The sequence below is a fragment of the Andrographis paniculata genome, unplaced genomic scaffold (genome assembly GCF_009805555.1).
Source record: "Andrographis paniculata isolate CXL003 unplaced genomic scaffold, ASM980555v1 Contig37END, whole genome shotgun sequence".
In the NCBI taxonomy this organism is placed as follows: domain Eukaryota; kingdom Viridiplantae; phylum Streptophyta; class Magnoliopsida; order Lamiales; family Acanthaceae; genus Andrographis; species Andrographis paniculata.
The window spans coordinates 515,798-541,426 of record NW_026137570.1 but is presented as its reverse complement, the minus strand read 5'-3'; the positions used below and the strand labels follow the sequence as shown (position 1 = coordinate 541,426).

At 32.4% G+C, this 25,629-nt stretch overlaps 6 protein-coding genes across 6 annotated transcripts; 5 read left to right on the top strand and 1 right to left on the bottom strand.

The window, feature by feature from the left end:
* Positions 1 to 815: 815 nt before the first annotated feature.
* LOC127250246 (3-ketoacyl-CoA thiolase 2, peroxisomal) lies at positions 816 to 4,740 on the top strand. Its single transcript, XM_051273423.1, has 14 exons — positions 816 to 992; positions 1,718 to 1,794; positions 1,910 to 1,994; positions 2,084 to 2,210; positions 2,325 to 2,423; positions 2,516 to 2,583; positions 2,673 to 2,780; positions 2,852 to 2,929; positions 3,023 to 3,155; positions 3,241 to 3,337; positions 3,521 to 3,644; positions 3,719 to 3,827; positions 3,921 to 4,004; positions 4,385 to 4,740. Exons 1-14 carry the CDS (start codon positions 897 to 899, stop codon positions 4,492 to 4,494), a joined length of 1,395 nt encoding a protein of 464 aa, XP_051129380.1. The 5' UTR covers positions 816 to 896; the 3' UTR covers positions 4,495 to 4,740.
* A 1,023-nt stretch (positions 4,741 to 5,763) lies between these two features.
* LOC127250247 (probable steroid-binding protein 3) lies at positions 5,764 to 6,457 on the top strand. Its single transcript, XM_051273424.1, has one exon. It carries the CDS (start codon positions 5,938 to 5,940, stop codon positions 6,241 to 6,243), a length of 306 nt encoding a protein of 101 aa, XP_051129381.1. The 5' UTR covers positions 5,764 to 5,937; the 3' UTR covers positions 6,244 to 6,457.
* A 2,363-nt stretch (positions 6,458 to 8,820) lies between these two features.
* On the top strand, positions 8,821 to 12,594 carry LOC127250691 (syntaxin-32-like). The gene is made up of 5 exons (XM_051274094.1): positions 8,821 to 9,208; positions 9,858 to 10,108; positions 10,198 to 10,373; positions 11,166 to 11,363; positions 12,354 to 12,594. Exons 1-5 carry the CDS (start codon positions 8,977 to 8,979, stop codon positions 12,511 to 12,513), a joined length of 1,017 nt encoding a protein of 338 aa, XP_051130051.1. The 5' UTR covers positions 8,821 to 8,976; the 3' UTR covers positions 12,514 to 12,594.
* Positions 12,595 to 13,291: 697 nt separating this feature from the next.
* On the top strand, positions 13,292 to 16,812 carry LOC127250653 (uncharacterized). The gene is made up of 3 exons (XM_051274034.1): positions 13,292 to 14,151; positions 15,948 to 16,209; positions 16,316 to 16,812. Exons 1-3 carry the CDS (start codon positions 13,810 to 13,812, stop codon positions 16,690 to 16,692), a joined length of 981 nt encoding a protein of 326 aa, XP_051129991.1. The 5' UTR covers positions 13,292 to 13,809; the 3' UTR covers positions 16,693 to 16,812.
* An 804-nt stretch (positions 16,813 to 17,616) lies between these two features.
* On the top strand, positions 17,617 to 19,937 carry LOC127250145 (polyadenylate-binding protein-interacting protein 6-like). The gene is made up of 3 exons (XM_051273309.1): positions 17,617 to 17,815; positions 19,165 to 19,529; positions 19,610 to 19,937. The coding sequence occupies exons 1-3, from the start codon at positions 17,632 to 17,634 to the stop codon at positions 19,718 to 19,720; spliced, it is 660 nt and encodes a 219-aa protein (XP_051129266.1). The 5' UTR covers positions 17,617 to 17,631; the 3' UTR covers positions 19,721 to 19,937.
* A 935-nt stretch (positions 19,938 to 20,872) lies between these two features.
* Positions 20,873 to 24,647, bottom strand: LOC127250332 (E3 ubiquitin-protein ligase At1g63170-like). Its single transcript, XM_051273552.1, has 5 exons — positions 24,327 to 24,647; positions 22,439 to 23,198; positions 21,799 to 21,924; positions 21,417 to 21,699; positions 20,873 to 21,313 (listed from the first exon to the last, which is right to left on the bottom strand). The coding sequence occupies exons 2-5, from the start codon at positions 23,071 to 23,073 to the stop codon at positions 21,122 to 21,124; spliced, it is 1,236 nt and encodes a 411-aa protein (XP_051129509.1). The 5' UTR covers positions 23,074 to 23,198; positions 24,327 to 24,647; the 3' UTR covers positions 20,873 to 21,121.
* Positions 24,648 to 25,629: the final 982 nt, after the last annotated feature.

The following is a 25,629-nucleotide window of genomic DNA, read 5'->3' as shown; positions in this document are numbered from 1 at the left end:
ACACTTATTATTGTTTAATGTTTATTTATAATCTATCCATCTCATTCTAATTGATATTCTTTTTATTTTGTCTTTAGGTAAGAACCATTTAAAACTATTTATGTATCTCTTTTTAACAAAAAAATAAATATTTTTATTTATATTTAAAATTTAACTCTTTTTTGATAAAATTTATTTATATTAATTATAAATAAATAAATAAATTTTTTTATTTAAGAAATTTTATTTTTTATATTTATATTGTATATATATTTTTTATTGCAATATAATTTTTAAAATATTTAAATATATATTTAATTTTATAAAATTTTATACATTAAAATTTATTTAAAAATTATCACTATTATTAATTATATAAAAATAATAAAATAGATATAATTTATTATTATTAACTAATCAAATATCATTATTTTAAATATTGTATTATGTCAATATAGCCAAAAGGGATAAAATATTACTCCCTCCAGGCTCTATGGTCACATTTATCTTATATTTGTATAACTTTTAGTATAAATGTCAGTATTATAAAATTAAATATATTTTAATTAGTGTTTTTAATATTTAAATTCATTTTAATCGCGCCGTTAATATATAAACTAGCATTAGTTAGTTATGTCTGATTTTTATTGAAATTAAAGGTTTGTTTTTTAATACCAAACGCTAAACTAAAATTTTGCAAACAAAGAAAAAAAGAAAACACACTCTAAGATATCACCTATATACACAAATACGCGTATAGTTGTAGTCGTATACGAAACGTTATCTCCTCGTGTTTCCCAATGTATACGGAGTATATCTATATATATCTAGATAGAGAAAGAGAGGGGCACGGAATAGTTAGCAGTTGGCACCGTCGACATTTCTGGCTACGAGATCTGATTTGATTTTATAGAGAGATGGAGAAAGCAGCTGATAGGCAGAGGGTGTTGCTACAGCACCTCCGTCCGTCGTTCACGTCGTCTTCTCTCGAAGATCTCGATTCTTCAATTTCTGTGAGTGTTTATTTTAGTTTTTCGTTTATTTTCTTCAGTATTTAGGAAGTTATCTTATGTTTGATTGGGGTATCGGTATATGATGTTTACTGATTTGATTGGAGTTTCGGGAGGTTGAGGTTTTGAGATTCTGGTGCGATTTGCGAATCAAAGATTATGAGATTTGTGATGGTTTACTGATTAGGTTTGATTCGAATAATTGGAGCAGGATTTCATTGATCGGAATTGTTGCTTTGTTTATCGTCACTGTTCTGTCTTGCTATGATTTCATTTCGTACTTCTATATTGATGCTAAATGTCTGATTACAAAAAGGAAAGATGGCTGAGAAGATACTTTTAACTCTTAGATACACACGGAAATAGTGTTTTTCATCGATTTGTTTCCCACTAAAATCTATGCAATCAAAAGGTGATGTTTGGGCAGACAGCCGTCATTCTTCCTTAAATCTTTTTCCGCAGGCGTTAAAATTTGCCTTTAAATGGCAAAAAAGTAAAATTGAACTTTCTAGAAATCAGATGGACTTTAGTTACCTTTTGAATTGAAAGTATAAGAAAAACATGAAATCAATTACTCCATCTTTTCTACTACTATAGGTGACATTCATTATATTTAGGGAGTGATATGATATAGAAAATGCAAATTAGAGTGTGATGTTCTTTATTTTTCCAGTTTGACATGTACTGGATTGGAATATTTTTCAATGTAACTTTGTTATTTTAATCAGGCATCAATATGTTCAGCTGGGGACAGTGCAGCATATCAGCGTTCTTCTGTGTTTGGTGATGATGTGGTTATAGTGGCGTAAGTTTCCTCGTCTGATATATTCTAGAATTAAGGTTCATGTCCATGTTGGTTAAAAATGTATGTTCCGATCTATTTTATATTGCCTGGAGATGATATGTTTGGGATTGCACAGTGCTCATCGGAGTGCTCTTTGTAAGTCAAAGAGGGGTGGCTTCAAGGATACCTATCCTGATGACTTGCTCGCTCCTGTGCTGAGGGTTCGTTTCTGCTTCATTGTTTATAATTCTCCAGAAACTAATTACAAGTTCTGAATATTTTATGCTTTCGCTACTTGTATGAATTACAGGCATTGATTGAGAAAACGAACGTGAATCCTAGCGAAGTTGGGGATATCGTTGTAGGCACAGTTTTGGCACCAGGGTCTCAAAGAGCAAGTGAATGCAGAATGGCCGCCTTTTATGCCGGTTTCCCTGGTAGCTTGTCTATCCTTTCATACCTTTTATGTTGTTATAATTGTTGGGAATTTCGGGATCAATTTTGAGTTCTACATGATACACATAGATTTAATGCAAATGTTACACCTGCAGAAACGGTGCCTGTTCGAACTGTGAATAGGCAATGTTCATCTGGTCTTCAAGCTGTAGCTGATGTTGCTGCAGCTATCAAAGCTGGTTTCTACGATATAGGTTTGCTGATATATTTCCATATAATGCCTTGGAAGATATAACAGAAAGACTGTTCTTTACTCTGTTATTTAGCTGCCTTAAATTTTAATCAGGGATCGGCGCTGGCTTGGAATCGATGACTATTAATCCCATGGCTTGGGAAGGATCTGTGAATCCAAGGGTAAAATCTTCCCTCGAGACTTGTTCGCGCTGTTTTAAGCTTTTTTTATCAGAAACTCCATTCCAACTGAGCTACTTTATACACTTTAGGTCGAATCTATGGTAGAAGCACAAAACTGTCTTCTTCCAATGGGTATCACTTCAGAAAATGTTGCAAATCGATTTGGTGTGACTAGGCAGGAGCAAGATCAGGCTGCGGTAAGTTGATCACATCTGCCCAAATACTGTGGAGTCGGGTTAATGGTTCTAAGATCGAATGTTCTTTTCAGGTAGAGTCACATAGGAAAGCTGCTGCTGCCACTGCTTCAGGGAAATTCAAGGACGAGATCATACCAGTGAAGACTAAGGTGTTAGAAAATGTCTCAGACACTTTGATCTGTTGTCTCTCTCTCTTTCTATTCACATTTTTGTAATTCTGAGTTTAATTTGGATGTTTGAAGCTTGTGGACCCGAAGTCAGGAGATGAGAAGGAAGTAACAATCTCTGTCGATGATGGCATAAGGGCAAACACAACAGTGGCAGACTTGGGCAAACTGAAGCCCGTTTTCAAGAAAGACGGATCAACCACTGCTGGTAAAAAGTGGTGCCGGATTACAAGAACTTTTTATAAGTGTACATTCTCATAAACTCTCATCTTTTGTTTCCGAGTATCCTTCAGGGAACTCCAGCCAGGTTAGTGATGGTGCTGGAGCCGTACTCCTCATGAAGAGACGGGTGGCAATGGAGAAAGGACTTCCCATTCTGGGGGTATTTAGGTCTGTAAGAATTTCCGTTTTGTCTGATAATTTGGTTTTGGAGAAGTATCGCAAACTGTTTCGTAAATTGTTTGAGGAGCTATATGTCTTTCCCATTTCACATGACATTGTTGATTCTTTTTTTTTTTTTTTTTTTAATGACGAATTTCATTTGTGCAATCAATCTCTCTACTGCTACTGCAGGACCTTTGTTGCTGTTGGTGTAGATCCTGCCATCATGGGAATTGGGCCAGCGGTTGCAATTCCTGCTGCCGTTAAAGCTGCTGGTCTTGAACTTGGAGACATAGATCTCTTCGAGATTAATGAGGTAATAATTTGACTTCACATTTTCGTCACTGTGCAAATATGTCATTCGTGAAATAATGTCTTGTGCTTGTGCAGGCATTCGCTTCGCAATTTGTGTACTGCCGCAAGAAGCTTGAACTCGACCCCGAGAAGATTAATGTGAATGGAGGTGCCATGGCCATTGGGCATCCTTTGGGTGCAACAGGTTCGCTACCTTTAGTGTGATCGATCTTATTTCGTACGGGAAATGGAAATGAATCCATTCTTGATACAAACTTGTTCTCGGCATTGTTCGCAGGTGCCCGTTGTGTTGCCACGTTGTTGCATGAAATGAAGCGTCGTGGAAAGGATTGTCGTTTTGGTGTAATATCCATGTGCATAGGTAATGTTGAAATATTTTATATATTCAGTTTTAGATATATTAGATTCAGGTTTATATTTAATCTTATTATTTGTATAATTTTTTTTTAGAAATGTCATTCTATTACGGAAGTATTTTTGCAATTTTTTTTTAATTTGTATTACATTTTGATATAATAATTAATATCCAAGTATCAACACCCAAAAAAATAAATGAAATCTTTAGAGTCTGACGGAGGTAGTATTATTTAGATATGAGTATATCAAGTCTGTTTTATTTATTTTGATGATCAATAAAATAAATTATCAGTTTTCATAATTTATTTTCACAGTACGCCCACACACATTCCGCCTCTGTCTCTACATTCGACATTTAGTGTGATAGAATCGACTGTTTTGCAGGTACGGGAATGGGGGCTGCGGCTGTATTTGAAAGAGGGGACTCGTGCGACGAGCTAATGAACGTGAAAAAGGTCGAATCGCACAACTTCCTATCTAAAGATGCAAGGTGAAGGAACACTTTCGCCATATCTCTCCCTTATCATAAGGTTGGGTTCCTAATAAAGCTATCCTATGCATAGCATATGTTATCGTTTCCATGATAGTTAGTATCATGAGGAAGACTTGTATGGTTCATGTAATTCTATTCCCTACACTTTATATCCAAACATATATATATATATATATATATATGCCTAAGAGGTGAAATAATAATTGTGCTCCATAAAGATGAAGAAATTCTGTTTTTTATTACCGTGTGAATATTTGTTAGAGCAAAAATCAATTATGGTCAGTAGCTTCAAAACATTAAGGGTAGGGTATTTTTCTTTTGATGTAATTTGAAAATTTCTAGTTTGGATTTGGTATTAAATAATGTATAATGAGATGTTTTGAAACAAATAATTTGAGGTTAAAAGAAACAAATTCTAAATTAAATAACAATAATTTCACTATTAGTCATTAGAAATTATTTCTCTATTGCTGAATTTATGCAAATTGGATTGTGCAAGGATATTTATAGATAATAGTATTATGATACTAAAATGAAATAGATAGATAAAAATTAAATTAGGTATTATGAAAAAATTATTAAGAAATTGATAAATAAAAATAATAAAATATAAGTTTATAATATAGAAATTCGCAGGGATAGCTACCAGTGCACACCAGGTAAATTCTGCAAATTAGGCATCGTGTGCCGCGCGGGAGGGCCAAAACTGCAACAACCAGGCTTGTGATTATTTTTTTTTTTCCTTTTTTTATAAAGTATTTTTAGAATTTATATATATATATAAAAATTGTCAAGGATAATTGGAGTATTTTTGAAAAGTAAATTAGAAATTAAAAGAATAGGAGAAATAAAGTAATAAAGATGGTGATATTCGTTGTAAATAAAGATTGAATAAAGAAAAATAATTAAATATTTGTTAATTTTGCTAAATTAATAATAAGATAAATTTAGCGGAGAAGATTAAAGTTAGAGTAAATGTGGGGGACGGACTGAGTATTTACTTTAATTTCCTAATTAATATATTAATTAAATAAATCTTACAATCCAAGGATTGTTCTTTATGCAAAAAAATCTTCCATATTTTTTTTTGTAAAAAAAATAATATATTAAATATATTTATTATTTTTATTTATTTTATATTTAGTTCTTTATATTTTACTGTTGTGAGTGAGCCAGTGATTATGAGTTTAGTAGTGTGTATTTTCGGATGGTACGTTATAAAAAAATAAATAAATAATAATGACAATATAAAGAAATAAAAGGAATGGAATAGTTGGCGGTCCCCTTCAACAAATGCAAATTAATAAAGTATTCGGATTTTCACTCAACCCACACTCACTCGCTCACTCAGTATTATTTATTATTGGAAATTTCTGGAACGCCTCTCATATCCCTGTTCCAATTCCAAATCAAAAATCCCCAAATCTCTCAGATTCATCCATCCATGGAGCTCACGCCGCAGCAGCTGAAGAACTACGACGGCACCGATCCATCGAAGCCGATCTACGTGGCCATCCGCGGCCAGATCTACGATGTCACCGCCGGAAAGTCGTTTTACGGCCCCGGCGGCGACTACCACGTCTTCGCCGGTAAGGATGCGACCCGCGCCCTGGCGAAGATGAGCAAGGACGAAAACGACGTCGTGCCTTCCGTCGATGGACTCTCCGAGAAGGAAATAGGCGTGCTCAACGACTGGGAGAAGAAATTCCAGGCCAAATACCCGACCGTCGGCACCGTCGCCGGTAACTAACTTCTCTGTCTCCAATCGTACTTATTTCGATGCGATCCACCGCTAAATCGAACGATTTATCAATAATTTTCAATTACATATATAAATCGGTGTGTGTATTGAACTGTTGTTGGCTGCTCTATCTGTGATTGAATTTGGCTGTGTGGATTTGTAATTGTATGAAGCAGTTTGTGCGTATTCATAAATGAATAAATAAATCTGTGGTGTTTGTGAATTTAGTGAGTCCGATTATGTAGAATATCATCTTTTTCTTCTTCTTCAACAACGTATCATTATCATCTTCATGTATGAAATAATAGCAGAGCAGAGATGTAATCAATTGTAAATTGTAATCAAAACAAGTTGTGTGTATGTATGGTTGAACTTGAGGATTGCAGTGGGAGATATTTTTGGAAATCATAAGCGTTTGGTACGGAGAAATGGACAAATAAATGACTTTTTCCTTGAGGTGGGGTGTGTTTGTTTTTGGGATTTTGATATGATATAAAAGAAATTTAGTGAAGTTTTATAAAAAGATACACCTTAAAACTTTTTTATTAATTAGGATAATTGAATAGGTAATATATAGGGAATAAAAACTATATATGTGTAGTAGTATTATAAGACACTGATACAAATATTTTTTTTAATTTCTATTGCGTTTTTATATAATAATTAATATTCAAATATCAACGCCTTCATATAATAATTAATATTCAAAGACCAATACACAAAAAAAAAAAAAAAAAGTAAATAAGATCTTTAGAGTCGGATGAATGTAGTAATATATATATTGTGCCATAAATTATACTCTCTCAGATGTTATATTTATTAAAAATATTGAAAATACTAAGTATAATTTTTGTGTACAAATGTCATTCTATTAGTATTAACACGCAAAAACTAAATGAGATTCTTATGGGACCCAGAGGTAGTATTTTTTTTTATAATAGTTATAAAAAAATAGTGACAAAGAAAAAAAAATGAAAATACATACACGAAGGGATCTAAACTTCTATTCAATTAACTATTAGTAGCTATATACATTAGCGAATTATGCTAATTAAAGTGAAAAAATTCTTGAAACTCATTTACGTGTTTGATTGAATAAGATAATTGCTAAATACTTTCTTAAGCTTTCAAAATAAAAATGAAAAGAGAAATACAAAATACTAAGAAATCGCATAGCGCCAAATATGCACTATAGGAATTTTATTTTAGTTATAAATATTAATCCTTGCTCTCTAAAAGGTATTTTTTTTTATATTATTTTATATCATATACTTTTTAATATTTAGAAAACAAAAAAATAATTAATTATATTACTCAAACAAAATAAAATAAATATATAATTCTCTTATCATATTACTTAATTTTTAATTTATTAAATTTAATACTATTCATTTAAATTTTTATGTCGAAAATTAAATATTTCATAGGATATAATTTTTTATATTTGTAAATTAAACAAATTTCAAATTCAAATATATATATTTTTTAATAATTATTTTCAAATATATATATATTTTTAATAATTATTTAACATATATATATATAAATATTAGTATAATTTCTTTATGAAAAAGATACAAAAATAATTATTTTTAAAACAAAAAAATTACATACTAGTATTACTTTATAAAATATAAATTTAATTTTTTTCAAAAATTAGACACATTGGGTTTGTTTGTTTCGTAAAATTATTTGAATGAATATTTTTTTATAGTGAAATATTAAAAAGAATTGTGTATATAATATAAAAATAATAAATATATATTTTTTTAAAAAAATAATAATAAAGTCACCATTTTCCAAAAAATTAAAATTACGACCATACAAAAAAATAACAAAACTATAAAAAAAAAATATCCAACTCCAAAAAATGAAGCTGAACTACCGGTGTTACACATTGCTTTCTACAGATCCCACCATCATATATTTTCTTCTTTTATTAAATTTGTTTAATAAAAATCTTTATATATTTTTTATTTTTAAAATGTACAATCTTTATAACATAAATTAAGTTAAAATGTAATGTATATTTGAATTTTAAAAAGTAAAAATATATTTCAAAATTTTTATTTTAATAAATATATTTCATACCGATATTATTTTATAGAAAAAAAATTATATAATACATATAATATTTAATTAAAATTGATTAAAATTATTAAAAGAATTTTTTTATATATAATTTTTTTAAAAGTATATTTCATCTATTTGTTAAAATTATTTTGATTGGATGACATGAAAAATTAGAAAATAAACATTTTATTCTAAAATTGAGAAAAATATAAATAATAGTTAAATAGATTTTATTATTATCATTACAATAATAATGATAATTATAATAAATAAAAATTTGATAAAATTAATGTTAAAATATTAAATTTTTATTTTTATAAAAGATAATAATGTGATAATTTTAACGTACGAATTAAAAAGAAATACGAACAAATTGATAGACAAAAAATAAAATTTAAAAACACTGTATTAGTATATAATATGAATAATATGAATGTGTGTAATCCACTCGAACTTTTTACATGGAGTATGTTAATTGTAATTTGCTCAGAACATATAAATACGTGCGAATCGTCAATTTTGGGATCCTTTTAGCAGATCTAGGGTTTCGCATTTCTACGAAATTCACTGTGCAATTTCAGATCTCTAATTGATGTGAATTCTCTGGGTAGCAAGGAATTTAGGCATCCTATGTGTTGCGGGGGATTGGAAAATTGATATACTGAATTAATGGCGAAGAGTGGGAGCTCATCGATTAGGGATCGGACGCAGGAATTCCTGGGGATCGCGGAGAGGGCGAAGAAGTCATTCTCCAGGCCGAATGGCCCAAGCAGCAGCGGATCGAAGCCGGAGGAGCCGCCGAGGTCGGCCATGGCGATGCAGTCGGAGTTCAATCGGAGGGCGTCGAAAATTGGGTTTGGGATTCACCAGACATCGCAGAAGCTAGCTGCGCTAGCAAAATGTAAGTGATCGTTGCCCTGCTTTGGGGATTTTGTTGCGTTTTGTGTCGTTCGATTGGGTCTTGTTCTAATGGTATTGGAAAAGTTAATCCTTGCATCTGTATTTCTGTTCATCTATGGAGGACGATTCTCTGAATTGCATTTTCTTGATTTTGGGATTAAGCAAATTTCTTATTCTAGCAGTCTTCATTGATGTTGTTTCAATGATTGAGTTACAGTTCATTTGATAATGCTTTTGCTATGCTTAGGATTTTGCAGAATTTCTCAAATCTGTACATTGATTGGCTTGTTGATTTTAGTGTTTTATGTTTCCTTTTCGCATTGTGAGTCACTTTTTAAGTTCAATTGCAGATTTCAGGTTTGGAGGGTTGTGCGATTGGGTTTTTATTTGTATGTGTTTCTTGTTTTTTCGATGATCCACACTTCGAATGGATTGATATTCAGGATAATTTTGTTCTATTTATTGGTTTGGTATGTTGAAAACAATGTGAAGGTTAAATTAGATCGCATCGATTCTCAAAGTGTGCCGATAACCTTTAGTTGGTATTTACATTTGAAAAATGAATTATGTTGAGCACGCCGGTTATGAACACGTGTTTTTTTGGGTTTATGCTGTTATTGCAAAATTGGTAACACAGTCTTTGTCTTCAGTGGCCAAGCAGACGTCCGTATTCAATGACCCCACCATGGATATCCAAGAGCTAACTGCAGTTATCAAGCAAGATATAACGGCTCTTAATTCTGCAGTAGTCGATCTTCAGCTTCTCTGCAATTCCCGCACTGGAAGTGGGGATACGTCCACCGACACAACCACCCACGCCACTACAGTTGTTGATGATTTGAAAAATCGTTTGATGAGTGCCACAAAGGAATTCAAGGATGTGCTGACCATGCGAACCGAGGTTTAACATAAACTCTGTTCCAGCCATCCTTAAATAGCAAATAAATGCATTCAAACTCACAGAAAATGTGTTTTCTGATTCTTTGACAGAACTTAAAGGTTCACGAGAATAGGCGACAGTTATTTTCCTCTTCCTATTCGAAAAATCCGACAAACCCTTTGATTCGCCAGCGTCCTTTGGCCGGAAAATCTGGTGCCAGTACTTCATCAGCGCCTCCTCTCCCGTGGGCTAAAGACCAAGAATCTTCCTCTCAATTATTTCCCAAGTATGTACCAAAAGAACTTTTTTGCAATTAATCGTTGCTATTCTGATCTTTTACTGATTACATAATTTTGCATTGAACTTCTATTTTGTGTGTGCTCTGTTGCATACTGTCAAGGAACTATGATATACTCCCATCCAGTGAAAGGTTTACATTTACTTTTGGCACGGATATCTCAGTGGATAGAGAGACTAAAAAATAATAGGATTTTAATATAAAAATAAAATACTTAAATAGTAAAGTGGGAGTATTATGAAAAAATTAAGAAAGAATTAATAAAAAATAGTATGATAGGTAGAAAAATTAGTGCAATTTGGTTATTGTTTTGATTTGTTACATATGAGTAATAAAATTATGAATGGATGAATGGATTACTCATAAATTTAGTGGACAACCAAAAATGAAAAACTAACATAATTATCTTGGATGGAGTAAATAGTATTTAAATGGTAGTTTACAGTACTTTTTGTCTTCATTTTTTTTTTTCCCCTTTGTATTTTAATGTGATGAAATGATATTAATATAAATAAGTGTAAGTTTGAAGGTATTTATGTGTAGTGTGGTTAAACTTACTAACAAAAGAAATGTAAATTTGTATTTAGACAAACAAAAATGATAAAAATGTAAATATTTTGAGTGGACGGAGGAGTATTAAAAAATTTATTCTACACTGCATGGATTCTTCGCGAATCCCCAATGCATTATTAACAGATAAGGCAGTTAAAATAATATTTACTCAATATGTTATAAGATTATGTCACCTGGAGGACTCATTTCTTTTAACACCTTAATCAGGTCTCCGGAAGATGCGGAATCTCAGCCATTGCTGGCGCAGCAACAAAATCAACAACAGCAAATGGTCCCATTACAGGACAGCTATATGCAGAGTAGAGCCGAGGCTCTTCAGAATGTGGAATCAACGATTCATGAGCTCAGTAATATTTTCAATCAGCTAGCTACGTTGGTTTCTCAGCAAGGAGAGATTGCTATCAGGTTTGCACAATGGCTTCAATAAAAAAATTTCGACTGCTAGTAAATTTAATCATCACTACTGCATTGTTACCCTTCTTATAATTGCTCTGTCATTTTTATCGCCATGCCATTTAGCGATAAATCATTAGATAATCCGTTTCCAGAAAGTGTCAATGAATGTAGCTTGTGCATAAATATTCTCAGATCATCAGGAATTTTGGCTCTATTTACATAGACATTATTGGAACTTTTGATACTATTCACATATAATTTTTTATTTTTTACCTTTTTACAAAATATCACCTCAAATACCCAATATCTTACTATCCCAAAATTTTCCAGTGTTGATTTCATTTGTTATACCATCAATATTGGTTTGATCTCCACATTCGAATAATGTGTGTTTGGTTGTGTTTTCGGATGCCTTGGATTTCAACGTGTTTTTGAATAGAAAATAGGTGTCGGGTGTAATGGTTAGGTATCCGATATTATGTATTAAGCGAAAAATATATGTCAAAGATGATGCTTCTTAGCAAGAAAAAATTTTCTACCATAAATATTTATGTGTCGTTTTACTGGATGCAAAAATATCCTAAGTTTAGATGATAAGCATTGCACAGTTCGTGTTTTAGTTCTATGGCACTGTAGACACAAAATGGCTAAATTTAGGCAAAAATGCTTATAATCCACTTGAAATTTGAAAATTTTGCACATTTCTCCCTCATAATTTAGAAATTACATGAAGATCCTTGTGTTTTCAAAAAGACTACATAAATCCGCTGTTGAGGGGATTTTGCGTAATATTTTCTAAAATACGAGAGAATCTCGTGCAGTGTCTAAATCATAAATGAGTATGGTGCAAAATTTCAAAATCACAGGTGGATTATAAACAATTTTACTTAATTTCAATTTGAATCAAACGGTGGTTTGGAGTAGTTTGTTGGATCTTATTACATCGGGTTCTTTCCTTGAATGGTTTTGAACAAGTTTTCACGTTGTGGTGTGGATCAGGATCGACGAAAACATGGATGACACGATGTCGAACGTGGAGGGAGCTCAGGGAGCCCTCCTCAAGTATCTCAACAGCATATCGTCGAACCGGTGGCTGATGATCAAGATTTTCTTTGTGCTGGTTTTCTTTCTCATGATATTCCTATTCTTTGTGGCCTAATCAAGGTTTGATTTTCTTGTAAGAAAGAAGATGTAATATGCTTATGAGACATACTTACATGCTTGTATTTGTTTTCCTTAATTTTCTTTCTTCATGTTTTTGTGCGTGTGTGTGTGTTTCCAGAAATACATATATAGATACATATATATATATATACGTACACATATTGTGAGGGTTTAATTCGGGAGAACTCAATTTGTAAATTGATTTGTGTATGGCAGCTACAGTTGATGATGCCTTATCGTCGACCCTCTGTAAAATGATATTAATTTTTATTTATTTTATAATTATTTGTTGACCTAAAAGTTTAGGATAGGTGTATTTGGTTGTACTTTCCATTTTTACTATTCATTTTTTTCTTATTCAGAATATTAAATTAAATATTTATTTTTTTATTACATTAAATACTCTTTTATATAAAGTAAACAATTAGGGATAGTTATTATTTTTATATTATCTACATATTTACAAATATAGTATTTATTTTTTTCTATATAAAATTTAAAGAATGAGTATAAATATATATATTTTTTCATATATTGTATATTTCTTTTTTTTTTTAAAAAAAAATACTATAATAACAATTGGGCCTATTCAGGTCTGGGTTGACTGTAGTGCGCTATTTTTTGGGTTAAAACGGACCTGAGGGTTCCGGCCCACGATAAACTTGAATCCGTAAAGAATTACAGTTGGTACGAATTTTGGGGTGGAAAACGAAAATAACTAAAATAAAGGGACCAGCAATTGTGAAGGAAGCACAGGTATATAAACCCTGGCTTCGTCTCCCACATTATCTGCACCACAGCACTTCTCTGCCTCCGCCAGTTTCGTTTCTCAAACCCTCTCGTTCCCTGCGTACACACGTATCTTGATTCTCTTATGCAATGCGCTTAACCATATCCGCATATAACTCGTCGTCTCTCGAATCGCGTCCAATTTTCGCGGTGGTTTCTAGTTTTTTGTGTTAAATTTAATTTTTCGACTTCTCATTCTGGAAATTGATTTTCAAGGGGGACGTGATCGGCCAGGGGATTCGAGATATATCAGATTTAAGCTTTTGTTAGTGTTATTTCTGTTTAGTTAAGAAGTCCGAAGGAATTTTATTGTTCCTTGATTAATTTTAAAATTTGTGTGGGGAATACGTGTTGTTGATCGGTTCCTTTATTACACGAATATAGTAGTTTTTGAGAATTGAATTTCAGGAGTAATTTGAAATTGGTGTGTTGGTGTTGTTGATTTGGTTGAGTTCCGTTTTCCGATATTAGATTAGGATTTTTTCCATTTTCTTAGTGGAAGATGGTTGGTGGTGGGAATAGGAGAGATGAAGGATCGTTTACTGTTACTAATAGCAATGTTTTTGCGGCTCTGGATACTTTAAGGAAGAAAAAGAAATCCGACAAAGATAAGGGTTCTTCGAAAAGCGGGAAGAGCACATCCAAAGCTGGTTCTGGGAAATCTAAGGAAGCCGAGGAGGAGAAAAAGGTTTTTTGGGCTCCTACACCTTTGACTGTGAAGTCGTGGGCGGATGTGGATGATGAGGATGATGATGATTACTATGCCACCACTGCTCCTCCGCAGGCTATATGGGGTTTGAACAAAGGCGGAGAGAGTGATAAGCATGATCAAGATCCTGTGGAGGTAAATTAGCAGTGTATATTGTTTGATTATTCTTGGAAACGTGTTAGATGTTGAGCATCTTGATTTCATTGTTTCTAATTGTATATTGCTAGTTTGTGTTTCTTCCTGATTTGCTTGATTGGTTTAGTGAATCAAATACCTTAATTTGATGCTGAATAATGTCATCGGTGATTTAATTGTTCGAATTATCATGCTATACGGCTGTTTTCTTCTTGATGTAGTAATGTGTTTGAATCTATGATTTTCCTCAGTTTGGCAATTGTTGATTGTTGTTATTTCTTTTCTAGTTCTTGAGTAATTGATTATTTTGCTCTTCCTTTTCTGAAAACCTTAACATATAGTTAAACAATGTGATATGTGTTTTTCTCTGTTTAGTTGATGTTGCATTAGGAATTAATTATTTGGTAGGCTTTGCTTCAACCATACAAACATATTGTCCCTCCTTGTTTTTGTTCATAAATTATTGTATATTTTCTTGTAAAGGATTAGCGGGACAGAAAATACTCATATATATTATTTATCTATCCATGTCTTGATATTATCTTTTAAGGATTTTGAGTGCATGACATTCTTTCATCCTTTCCTTTTTAACTGTCTGAACTTTAATTATTCTCAAGAGTATATGGAAGGAAGAATCACAAATTTATTTCTGCATCTATGATAGAAAATAAAGGAAATGAATAAGATTATGATATTAGAGAGATCCCAAAGATCTTTATTCTAAACAAAATGTTTTCTCTTCCATTATATAACCAATCTGGGATTCTCCGTTTCCTCTTAATATGACATGCAATTATGATGATGTTTTATCTATATATGGTTTTTCGTACTATGAACTAAGAAGAATGTTCCTCTTATTGATAAGGTTACCTTGCTGAATGGTAATTTTTAGCATTACACTTACCATTATTTGCAGTAAAGACATTTTTATTTTAATTAGCTGGCAGCTGGAGTAAGCAATAACTCAGGCACTAATGATGTTAAAATTTGTACCTTCATAAGTGCAATCTCCTCGAACCAATATGAGTATCATAATTTTAATTGGCATATTGATCTTTAGATAAGATAACAAATTGCCAAGCACACTAGCAACAAGGGTTTCTTGTTAATTTATGCATTCCATCTATTATGGTAAATGGTGCTGTACCATGTTCGACAGGATTGCCCTTAACTTGATTGTTTATTTGATAATATTTACTACTTTTGAGACAGTAGTAAATATTAGATAGTACCTCACAGTAAATGAGACATAGGTAAATAATATTAATATCTATGAGAAGCTCAACATTCTTTATGATCTTAGAAATGAAATCTTTATAAGCATGTACTCTCTCTTTTCTACCACACACACACACACACATACATATAAATGTTACCCTTCATTGTATCTGGCAGCCTTAGTTGGTTGACATCTTCTCGTCTGTGTATCATTGCGCGCTTATATGTTTGTTTTTCTGTGTTTTTTGTCCACGCGTTAAAAAATTCATCCTCTTCCATATCACGAATGATATTGTTACAACATATGTTCTGACAAATAAGAAATCAAAGCTGACTAACTGCGATCATAGTTCGATGGTAGTACCGTCTACAACAGCCATTATATATCTTCTCTCTGTGAAATTCTCTCTTAGTCTTCTAAATAATTAAAAGGCTAAAAAATGTCTCTGCCCAGAATTATTTTCTCAAGGAAGGGTCTCTGTTAACATAACTATAACCTAATCCGGAGTTTGATATTTCGATCAACTTGAGAATTTAGTTTGCCATACATTATGATTGTTACTCCATTCCAATTGCAGGAAAGTGAAAGTGAAGACGATCTCCTTCTTGATGAAGGCGATGATGACGTAGAAGAGGAACATGATCAAGAACCTGAAGTCCAAGAACCACTGCCCGAACCAACTGTGAAAAAGCCGGCAGAACCTTCCCCAGCTCCCAAAGAGCCGGAAAAACCACTTTCCAAGAGTGAGAGACGAAAAAAGGATCTTGCTGAGTTCCATGCCATCTTAGCCGATTATGGAGCCAACCAACCAACCGAAAAAACTGAGGATGGCCCATCCGGTAACCGAGTTTCTTTTTTAAAAAAATTGATTGCTAAATTAATATCAAACTTTACCACTGCCAAATTAATATGCCATCGAAACAACAACATCCATTTCTATTGTAGGTACTGCCAATGACAAGAAAGAGGGACAACCAAACGGAGAGACAGGTAAAAAAGAAAACACCCCAACTGAATCCAAAAATTCGAAGAAGAAGAAAAAGAAGGATAAGGAAAAGGAGAAGGCAAAGGAGCCTCAAGAGCAGTCGAGCAGCGCCCCCAATGGACAAGAACAAACTGTACAGGTAGAGGAAAACAATCCAACAGTCGATGTTAAAGAAAAGCTCAAGAAAGTGGCCGCTGCCAAGAAAAAGAAATCCAATAAAGAAATGGACGCCGCAGCCAAAGCCGCTGCACAGGAGGCTGCTGCCCGACGCGCTAAGCTCGCGGCTGCTGCTAAGAAGAAAGAGAAGACTCATTACAACCAGCAGCCGATCCGGTAAGCCGATCAACTTTTTACTACTGCATACTCTTATATGTATGAGAAAGTTTCGACAAAATGTGACTGTTGTTGAGCATGTTTTTTGGGCGTCGAAAACTTCGGTTCCGGGCTACTTATTAAATCACTGCTACTTGTTTCTTTTATGTATCTATTATCTCATTTTACTTCTTGGAATTTTGATGCTTGTTTGGGGATTTTATTTGAATGCATCATTTACAAGCAGTTTTGCTGTATGTGCTTTGAATCAAAAGATATTTTTCAAAATATTTTTCAGTCTCCTTTTTTTTTATTTTATCATATTTTTTATTAACAAAATAATCTCCTCTCATAACTACTTGATATATTTTTCATTTGAGTCCATTCACAATTTTTTTTATTTATATCTCTTATTAATAAATAAATATTTTTATTTGTATTAAACTCTCTATTTTATAAAAATTATTTATCATTAATTCATCTAAAAAATAAATATTATAAGTCACTGTTATCGTTAGGTCATCAAATTTATGTCTTAAATACTTTAAATAACATATTAAGTCGAATTTACTTAAGGGTGTGTTTGTCTTATATTTATTTCTTTATGGACAAATTACAATAATAAAGAAACTAAAAAATATTTTTTTAAAAAACATAAAATTATACTCCTTTCATCCATCATAAAAATGTCAAATGTTAGGTAACTTATTCACAAAATTTATTTATAATATATAATTTTATTTATTCATAATTTTACAAATTCTAATATAACAAATAAAATTACTTTACTCTTTCTAAATATACTCATCTAGTTATTTATTTATCAAATTTTTAATAAAATTTTTATACTCCAATACTTTATTGCAAAATATATAAATTGCAATATAGTACATTTATTTTTAAATCTGCCGTTCTTCGTCCTGCCACAAAAGCCACAATTCTCGTAACAAAACGACAGAATTAGATGACCCAAAATAATTATATAAGTCACGAAAACCGTCCTACACTTCCATTTCCCGATCCTTCCAAAAGCGATCGATTGCAGACGTTCGATTCTCTCCGATCCTTTTCCCCGCCGGCTGCCGATCACGAATTCGCACACGCCAGAGAGCTCCTTCCACCTGCTGCTTATCGCGTATGTGATCGCGGTACGATCCGGTTACTCACTTTACTTTCCTCGCTTTAATTCTGCTCTTTTTTTGGATTAATTTCGAGAATCAGTGTGCGCGTTTTTAGTATCGTGAGCAATTTTTTGGATGATTTCATTAATTCGATGTTTTTATTGCAATATCGGTGCTCCTACCTTCGTGAATCGTGATTATGTGGTGAAAGGATGAATTCATTTGTTTGGCTGTTTTTATTCGGAAATTTTAATTGTTAACCTACGATACAAAGCTGGAAAAAATAGTGTGATTAGTTTTAGTTTAAGTTCTAGGTTGATGAGAAGATGCATTATTTGATGTTTTTGCGATTCAATTTGAAGAAGGAAGTAAAAAACTTCTATGTTCAGTTCTTCACATTCTTCTCACTAACAGAGTAACCGACTTAATAGGTTGAGCATTTTGAACAGTTCATATATTTTGTTTTTACCATTTTCTCTCGAAATTAAGTTTAAACACACATACATCACTTAGTTTATTATTTGAATGTGCTTGTATAGCATTTATGATTTTAAGTATTTACGTTTTTGAGGTATAAAAAGTTATAAAAGTATTATAAGAAACAATACTTTGTGTGTGACTTTGTTAATGTATATATATTGTACTCATTCGGTACAAATAATATGTATTTTGCTGGACTAGCCGAAGCTATTGATTAAAAGATAGGTTGTGGAACCCATACCACAAAATATAAAGGGGAGATATAGACTGTATAGGAATCGAACCCGACTCAGGCCATTTCTAATATCAAATTAATTGCTAATATAATATAAAAAATAAATATTTTATTTAATATGTAAAACAAAACTAGTTTTGTTGATGTAGCACCCTAGACAGTAGTTGTGTCAATAAATTGTTGTCAAGTCAATATAGAATTTAATACAACTAATTAACTAATTGTGTGTTTACTTTGTGAGATTTTGATCATTAATTGTGTATTTATTTGTAAGATTTTGATTTTTTGATTTTAATTTTGAATAGTAAAATTTTAAATTAAAATAGTTATTTGATGTGATATAAATATATATTAATTTGATATTTTTTTTAAAAAAAAATATTCAAATAGTAAAATCATTCCAAAATCTCCAAATAAAAACTAATTTGTGAAGTGTGTTTATTCGGGTAAGACTTTGGTTTTAGTTTTAACTTTTAAATAGTAAAATTTAAAATTAAAATAGTTATTCGATATGATATAAATATATATTAATATGATATTTTAAGTATAAAATTAAATTTTAATATAATATAATAAATTTAATATATATATATTTTTTTAAAAATAAAAATAAAATTAAAATAGTAAAACTAAATGCATAATCTTACATTTGGTGTTGCAGCAATGAAGACAGGTACATCCTCTTTAAACCCCTATGCAGCATCCTACATACCGCTCTTCAAAAGAGTTGCCGCCGCTGCCGAGGCAGACAATCCGGCTAAAGATTCGAACAGTCGGGGGAAGGAAGTTGTTCGACTCACACACGAGCGGAGGGCCATTGCTACTCAGACCTACAACTTAATGAAACAAAAGGAGGATCATCGGGGATTCACGTGGACATCTCCGCCTTCCAACTTGAATGAAGACGCGGACATATCTTATCTCCGGATGAACTTTCCCGGAATATCCAACGAGTCTCTCCACGGTGTCTATTTCGCCAGTAACTGCAATCTCGATGCTGCAGTCGACATGCTAAATCAACTTGAGGTAACTAGTAGCTTTCCCCTTTATTATTACATATGCTAAGTGTATATTTGTCATACAAATTGGGAAGTTGCACTCGACAGAATGTCGCGGAGGATTCATTGGATATACTTCCCGACACACTGGACATAGGCGATGTGCCAGAATCGTCGAAAGAAGCAAAGAAAGAGGCGGCAGTAGGAGGTTTAAAATAAGGTTTGTTGATTTCGCCTTTTTACTAGCTAATCAGCTTTTATGCTACTATGAACAACAATATGTGTACTTCTTTGCAAACTTAAATGCTCGTTTCGTCTTGAAACACAAATTATTAGTTTTAGAATCCCATGAGAATGTGTTTGCTACAGAAAATGAAATCAAAATAGTAGAGAGATTTCGATAAAATAAAAAATTCAGATGAAAAATATAACAATATGTGTGAATCAATTGTGAAAATTTGATTCTATTCCTGTGGAGTGAGGAAAGATGTGATGAATCGATCATGAGAAGGTGATAGGTCTGATAAGAGAAATTTTAGTGTGAAGTGAAAAATTGTATGTTTTTTTTTTTTGGTTAATTTAAATAATATTTTACCAATCTAGTCATATTTATTCTCACTTTTCTTTTTAGTCCAGCTAGCTAAATTTACCTTATTTTAATTTTGATAAAATTAACAAATCAATATTTACTTATTTGATAGTTATTTACTGCATATATCAATAATTTTATTACATTCTCTTTTCATTTACTTTAATTTTTAAATACTCAATTAGATTAATTTTAATGGTAATATAGAGTAATTTAAAAATAAGTATTTTGTAAAAAAAAAAATGCTTTATTTAGCCAATGTATTTTGGAGTTTTGGTACTATTTACTTTTAAAAACATCATATCAAATTTATTTTTATTCAATTTTTTTACTATTCTAAGTTTTTCAAAACTCCAACACTTTCAAAAATCTATTGTCTAAACGATATATTTCTAAATTTTCAATATTTTCCATCTTTTTATCATTCATTCCTTAATTTTGATTTCTCTGACTCGAAAAAAACAAAAAAAAAAATCAATTTTCTCAATCTCTTTTGTCATTTATTCTTTAATTTTAATTTCTTCCACTCAAACAAACAAAGAAAAATTCAAATATTTTTATATTTCTATCCCTATTTCTTTATAACAAATGCACCCTAGATTCCGTAGGCTAAGGTAATGCGAAGACTTTGAATCCACGACAAACAACTAAGAAGCTCCTAAATTATATATACTTAGCTATATGATCCAATAAAGCAGGCATGATTGCATCGATTCAAAAGTAAGCTAGCAGCCGCTGCAGTTTCCAACGTTATAAAAAAAAAAAAAGTCATGCAAAGCATGTCTCTCATTCATTTTTATTCTCATATATCTTCTCTACTAGTACAATATCATATCGCCAGCGTTGTCTCGATCCTGGAATTTTCACTCTTTATTCTTCGTATAACAAATTAATTACACCGAACGGATATGCAAAGCTGACCGCAGAAAACTAGACTCCGAAAACAAAACTTCGACGCAACTTTTAGGAACTACGAATTCAGTAATGGCAGAAGATAGGATAGATACAGATAGATATACTTACCTCCTGTGTTACACACCACCGGCAGTCATTCCAGTTACCGGACTCTGTTGTTCTGTTTTCCCGACTTCAGCTTTGCAGAGTGGACATGTCGCGTTGATCTTGAGCCATTTATCGACGCATTCTTTGTGGAACAAATGGCTGCAGGGTATCTCCCGGAGCTCATCATTGTTCGCGTACTTTGCTAAGCAAATACAGCACACCTGTGTAGAAGAAGAAACTTGCCGGATTTCGGAAAAAAGAGCTCGAAACAAATATCGATAACGATGAGTGATCTAAGGTTTTGGATAGAAGAAATAGGTTTACCGCATCCTCGCCTGATATTACACGCTCGTGCTCGGTTCCTGCCGCCACTACCCCACCTTCGGAATTCTCCTTTGCGTTTGCGCTCCCTTTGGATTTCTTTGTTTTGAACTTATAGGTCGGGAGCTCGTTGATGGAGTCTTGTGTAGCGCCTCTGGTTTGAGGGAAATCTTCTCGGATGCCTAGAACGGTTATGATGCACGGGAGACAGCAGCAGATTGTAGTGCAGAGAATGAACGGCATTGCGTATCCGATACAACTAAATGCTAGAAACACGATGCACAGCCTGTAAACACGGATCGAATCAAGTGCAAGTGTACGGAATTATGAGAAGTGATGTAGATACAGCCATTGACAGATATATGAGAGGGTATTGTAACAGTACCTGTATACATTGGGGGCCTCGGCTACGGATGACTGCCCTCCGAAAATCCACACATTTCCGACGACAAACCATACCGCGAAGAAGCAATCTAACGCCATCTTAAAATATTGCACGAACAACTTAAGCCTGCCAAGATTACACATTGAAGTGTAAATAACATGCTCAAATGACGACGAATTTTCAGACTGTGATGAACAAATGCATAACCATGCTTCGGTTTTACACCGAAAATGAAAAAGCATCGGCATATATGGACAGAAATACACATTAATATGCGTTTGATGGTGCATGAGATCGTACAAGAATGTACGTGAAATCGAAACCTACACTTGCAGAAACTAGTTCAAACACCATAGGTAACAATAGGCTTAACATGAACAATCGACAAAAAATATATGCATATATATATATATATATGGCTGTTGTTAGTATGTTGAATTAATATAGCATAATTCTGAGAACACATGCTAATCATATATACAACACAAATTGTGTTATATATATCATTACAATGTGCTGACTGGGGATTCAACGCCATAACCAGACCTATATATATGTGTGTATATATATATATATATATGTGTGTATGTGTTAGATATCAGTCGTTCTGATGATATGAAAACATAAGAGAGGCGAGTACCTTAAGTTCGGTGATCCATTATTACTTTGAACACTTCCTGTTGGATTACCCGTCGTCTGGCTATCTACGCCTTCCGCAACTCTTCTATTTCCGGTGCCAACATTATTATTACCTTCAAGAGAAGAGTCCCGGCGCATCTGAGATGGTGGATCTTGCTCGGGGCCCGCATTTCGATACGTAAAGCGCCAATAAAGAAGAGGAAGGATTGCAAAGCAACCGGTCGCATAACCCACAATCCAAACTTTCAAAGGCGCGCGCGGCTTTTCGTTCTTGGACAGGCTCAAAACCAAAATCGCAGCGATAATTTGCCCAACTGTTAAAACTAACTCCACAGAAATCCACAGAAGTGAATTTAACGGACTCCGTTGACGCTGACGGCCTCGGCTATTCCCTCTTCGAACCGAGAGTGTCGGCTGATATCCGGGCCCTCGCGAACTAGTAGACGGTTGATTGTCGACGTGCTGCTGCTCTGAGCCACCGGATGACCTTTGGTGGGATGACGTAGTCGTATTAACATCACTGCTGCTAGAAATATCGATTATGTGGTCGTTATCACTGTGGGAATGGCTGCTCGTTGCTCGATCCATTGGCAAAGGGACTTTGTTCGATTGGCTTTTACAATGCAGTCCCAGCATGGAAAAAGCCACCCGAGGCTGCAAAGGAAATTCCACGCATACGACCCAAGTCTAATTCTCAAACCCTTTCGATATTAATTGGCTTTCGATTGAATCTTTGTGCATCAGATGCAACTCTACTTATCCTGCCCAAATATGAAACCACGAGACAAAAGCAAGGAGATCACGGCCGATTCATCTTTATCAATCAAGAAAGCAATCCAAAGATCGATACCATATTACATTTTTGCAGAACTTTTAAAATTGTAAAATTATTAATAATGAAATCAAAGACATATAAATAGTTGTGATAGGCAGAATAAAATAGTAACAACTTAATCTAATAGACATAGCCAGACAATAACAACATAAATTAGATAATAGAAATTTAATCTAAACCATACATAAAAATATCTAAAATATTTCAACAAACTATGTAAAAATTTTCATTATTTGCTTTCCTACATGTGTGTTTAACAACAGCATAACATAAGAATTATTTGGATTTCAAAATCGAGATTCGACCAAGATGTGTTTATTCATCAACATCAAATATAAAACCTCTTCAATTTTCACCCAAACCAAAGATCAATGCCAAACCTTATAGAGATTGTGATAATCATATGTTCGTACATTAACACCAAAAGGAACCACATCAATGTATAAAAACTAATCAATCTCTTCAAAACGAGCAATGATTCGATAAGAAACTGAAAAAAAATAAAATCCGACAAACAAATAAAAATTATTCAAATTAGGCAAAGTATCCAAAATGATTAGGATGAGAAGAAATCAAAATATTGATTGAATTGAGCAAAACAATAATGCCTCCAAATTGAACAGACAAATGATATCATCAAAAATTTTCAGCTCAATCCACCAATACAAGTTCAGCTTAGAGATGATAATACAAAAAAGACAGAGAAATATAGAATCGTATCATTTCTGGTTTGGCAAACAAAGGTTTAACAAGATGCAGATTAATCGTCAACGGTATTTCGTTAAAATTTCCAGATTGAACAAAATTTCAAAAACGTCAATCAGTTTCCAACCTCAACCTCAATCGATAATCCAATTCTAATTGAGGAAACTACACAAAGCTACAAATCGAGAAGGAAAAAAAGAGAAAAAAAACCTAATCCAAAATCAACACACGAATACAAACAATTAACCTCATCTAGAATCCACAAAATTGCAACACATTATTATTATTTTTTTAATTCTCCTTTCCAAATCCAAGAAAATAATCGATAAATTAATAACGAAACACGCACCGGCGGCCGGAGCTCGAATCCGCTGCAGAATCCGATGAAAGCCGCCTCCAATCGATTGATGGCGTCGGCCTTCACTTTGTTTTCCACGCTTTCTCAAAGAGAGACAAAATTCTATTAGATTCACTCGTTTTTTATTCGATTTTTCTCGTTTCTTCCCTATTTTTGCGCAATCACTGCGTCATCCACGCTCATCTTCGTCCTGCTTCATTTCCTTCGATTCGCCTCAAAAATTCCACTATCATTCACTCCCAAGTCCCAACTCCAATCACATATATATAGAGAGAGAGACTACAGATTCCACTATGAATCGAATTTTTTCTATAATAGATTGTAGGTTTTTATTTTATTTTATTATATATATTACATTTTTTCAGGAGAATTCTTTTTATTTTGAGAGGTTAGGTGAATATTATAATTTATGATGTCATAAATAAAATAATATCTGAGTTTCCAATTACTTACTAAAAAGTTACAAATTTTGTGTCGGGTGATTCCAAAGGGTTATACAAAAAAATGTCATTGATTTTTTTAATATTAAATTAACTATTATATAGATTTCAATTTAATTTTTTTTTATTTGAAATATTGACTTTAACATATATATTACTATCACATTACAAGTATATTTTATTTTAAATTGATCATAGTAAAATTTAATGTAAAATAAATTTATGATATAAGTGGTATGTTTGACATATTTTTTGGGGAATTTTGATAAATTTTTTACTATGATTGTTGTGTGTGATAAAAAATATTCAACATAATGTTTGACAATACTTTGAATATGTAACAAGTATCAAATATTTAATTATTGCTTAAAAATATAAAAACAAATAAAATACAGTTATATGTTGTAATTTTACAGTTAAAATGAACAATTAATAATTACATTGGGCTGAAATGGGCCCAGTAGTTGGCCTATGGGTTACGTCTTTTTTGTTGGGCTGTCAATACATCTCCATCACCGTCTGTCATTTTAGCACCCATTTATTAAGATGGAGTGTGAATTATATATATACGTTTTTTTTTTTTTTAATTTAAAATTTTATTATATAACATTTTGTATCAGAAAAGAAATTATATAATCAAAATACAATGTAGATAAATCTGATTTATCACAACTAATTAATCACGGTCAAAAAAAATAATTGCCCATGATATTGAGATACGAAAATTTAGGTAAAGTATAATTATAAATTATAAATTATAAAATTTAAAATAATTAAAATATATAATTATATTTTTAATATAAAAAGACAAATACTATAAAATTAAAAAAAATAAAAAATATAAATAATTCATG

Bases quoted from the DNA above. Each gene is read 5' to 3' on its own strand.
- LOC127250246 (XM_051273423.1), top strand. From the start codon at position 897: ATGGAGAAAGCAGCTGATAGGCAGAGGGTGTTGCTACAGCACCTCCGT. The intron at 2,930-3,022 runs GTGTTAGAAAAT...GGATGTTTGAAG, and splicing joins TCATACCAGTGAAGACTAAG to CTTGTGGACCCGAAGTCAGG. The intron at 3,828-3,920 runs GTTCGCTACCTT...CATTGTTCGCAG, and splicing joins GCATCCTTTGGGTGCAACAG to GTGCCCGTTGTGTTGCCACG.
- LOC127250247 (XM_051273424.1), top strand. From the start codon at position 5,938: ATGGAGCTCACGCCGCAGCAGCTGAAGAACTACGACGGCACCGATCCA.
- LOC127250691 (XM_051274094.1), top strand. From the start codon at position 8,977: ATGGCGAAGAGTGGGAGCTCATCGATTAGGGATCGGACGCAGGAATTC. The intron at 9,209-9,857 runs GTAAGTGATCGT...CTTTGTCTTCAG, and splicing joins GCTAGCTGCGCTAGCAAAAT to TGGCCAAGCAGACGTCCGTA. The intron at 11,364-12,353 runs GTTTGCACAATG...GGTGTGGATCAG, and splicing joins CAAGGAGAGATTGCTATCAG to GATCGACGAAAACATGGATG.
- LOC127250653 (XM_051274034.1), top strand. From the start codon at position 13,810: ATGGTTGGTGGTGGGAATAGGAGAGATGAAGGATCGTTTACTGTTACT. The intron at 14,152-15,947 runs GTAAATTAGCAG...TTCCAATTGCAG, and splicing joins ATGATCAAGATCCTGTGGAG to GAAAGTGAAAGTGAAGACGA. The intron at 16,210-16,315 runs GTAACCGAGTTT...TTTCTATTGTAG, and splicing joins AACTGAGGATGGCCCATCCG to GTACTGCCAATGACAAGAAA.
- LOC127250145 (XM_051273309.1), top strand. From the start codon at position 17,632: ATGACCCAAAATAATTATATAAGTCACGAAAACCGTCCTACACTTCCA. The intron at 17,816-19,164 runs GTACGATCCGGT...TTGGTGTTGCAG, and splicing joins TTATCGCGTATGTGATCGCG to CAATGAAGACAGGTACATCC. The intron at 19,530-19,609 runs GTAACTAGTAGC...TGCACTCGACAG, and splicing joins ACATGCTAAATCAACTTGAG to AATGTCGCGGAGGATTCATT.
- LOC127250332 (XM_051273552.1), bottom strand. From the start codon at position 23,073: ATGCTGGGACTGCATTGTAAAAGCCAATCGAACAAAGTCCCTTTGCCA. The intron at 21,925-22,438 runs GTACTCGCCTCT...TAATCTTGGCAG, and splicing joins AATGGATCACCGAACTTAAG to GCTTAAGTTGTTCGTGCAAT. The intron at 21,700-21,798 runs GTACTGTTACAA...CCGTGTTTACAG, and splicing joins GAGGCCCCCAATGTATACAG to GCTGTGCATCGTGTTTCTAG.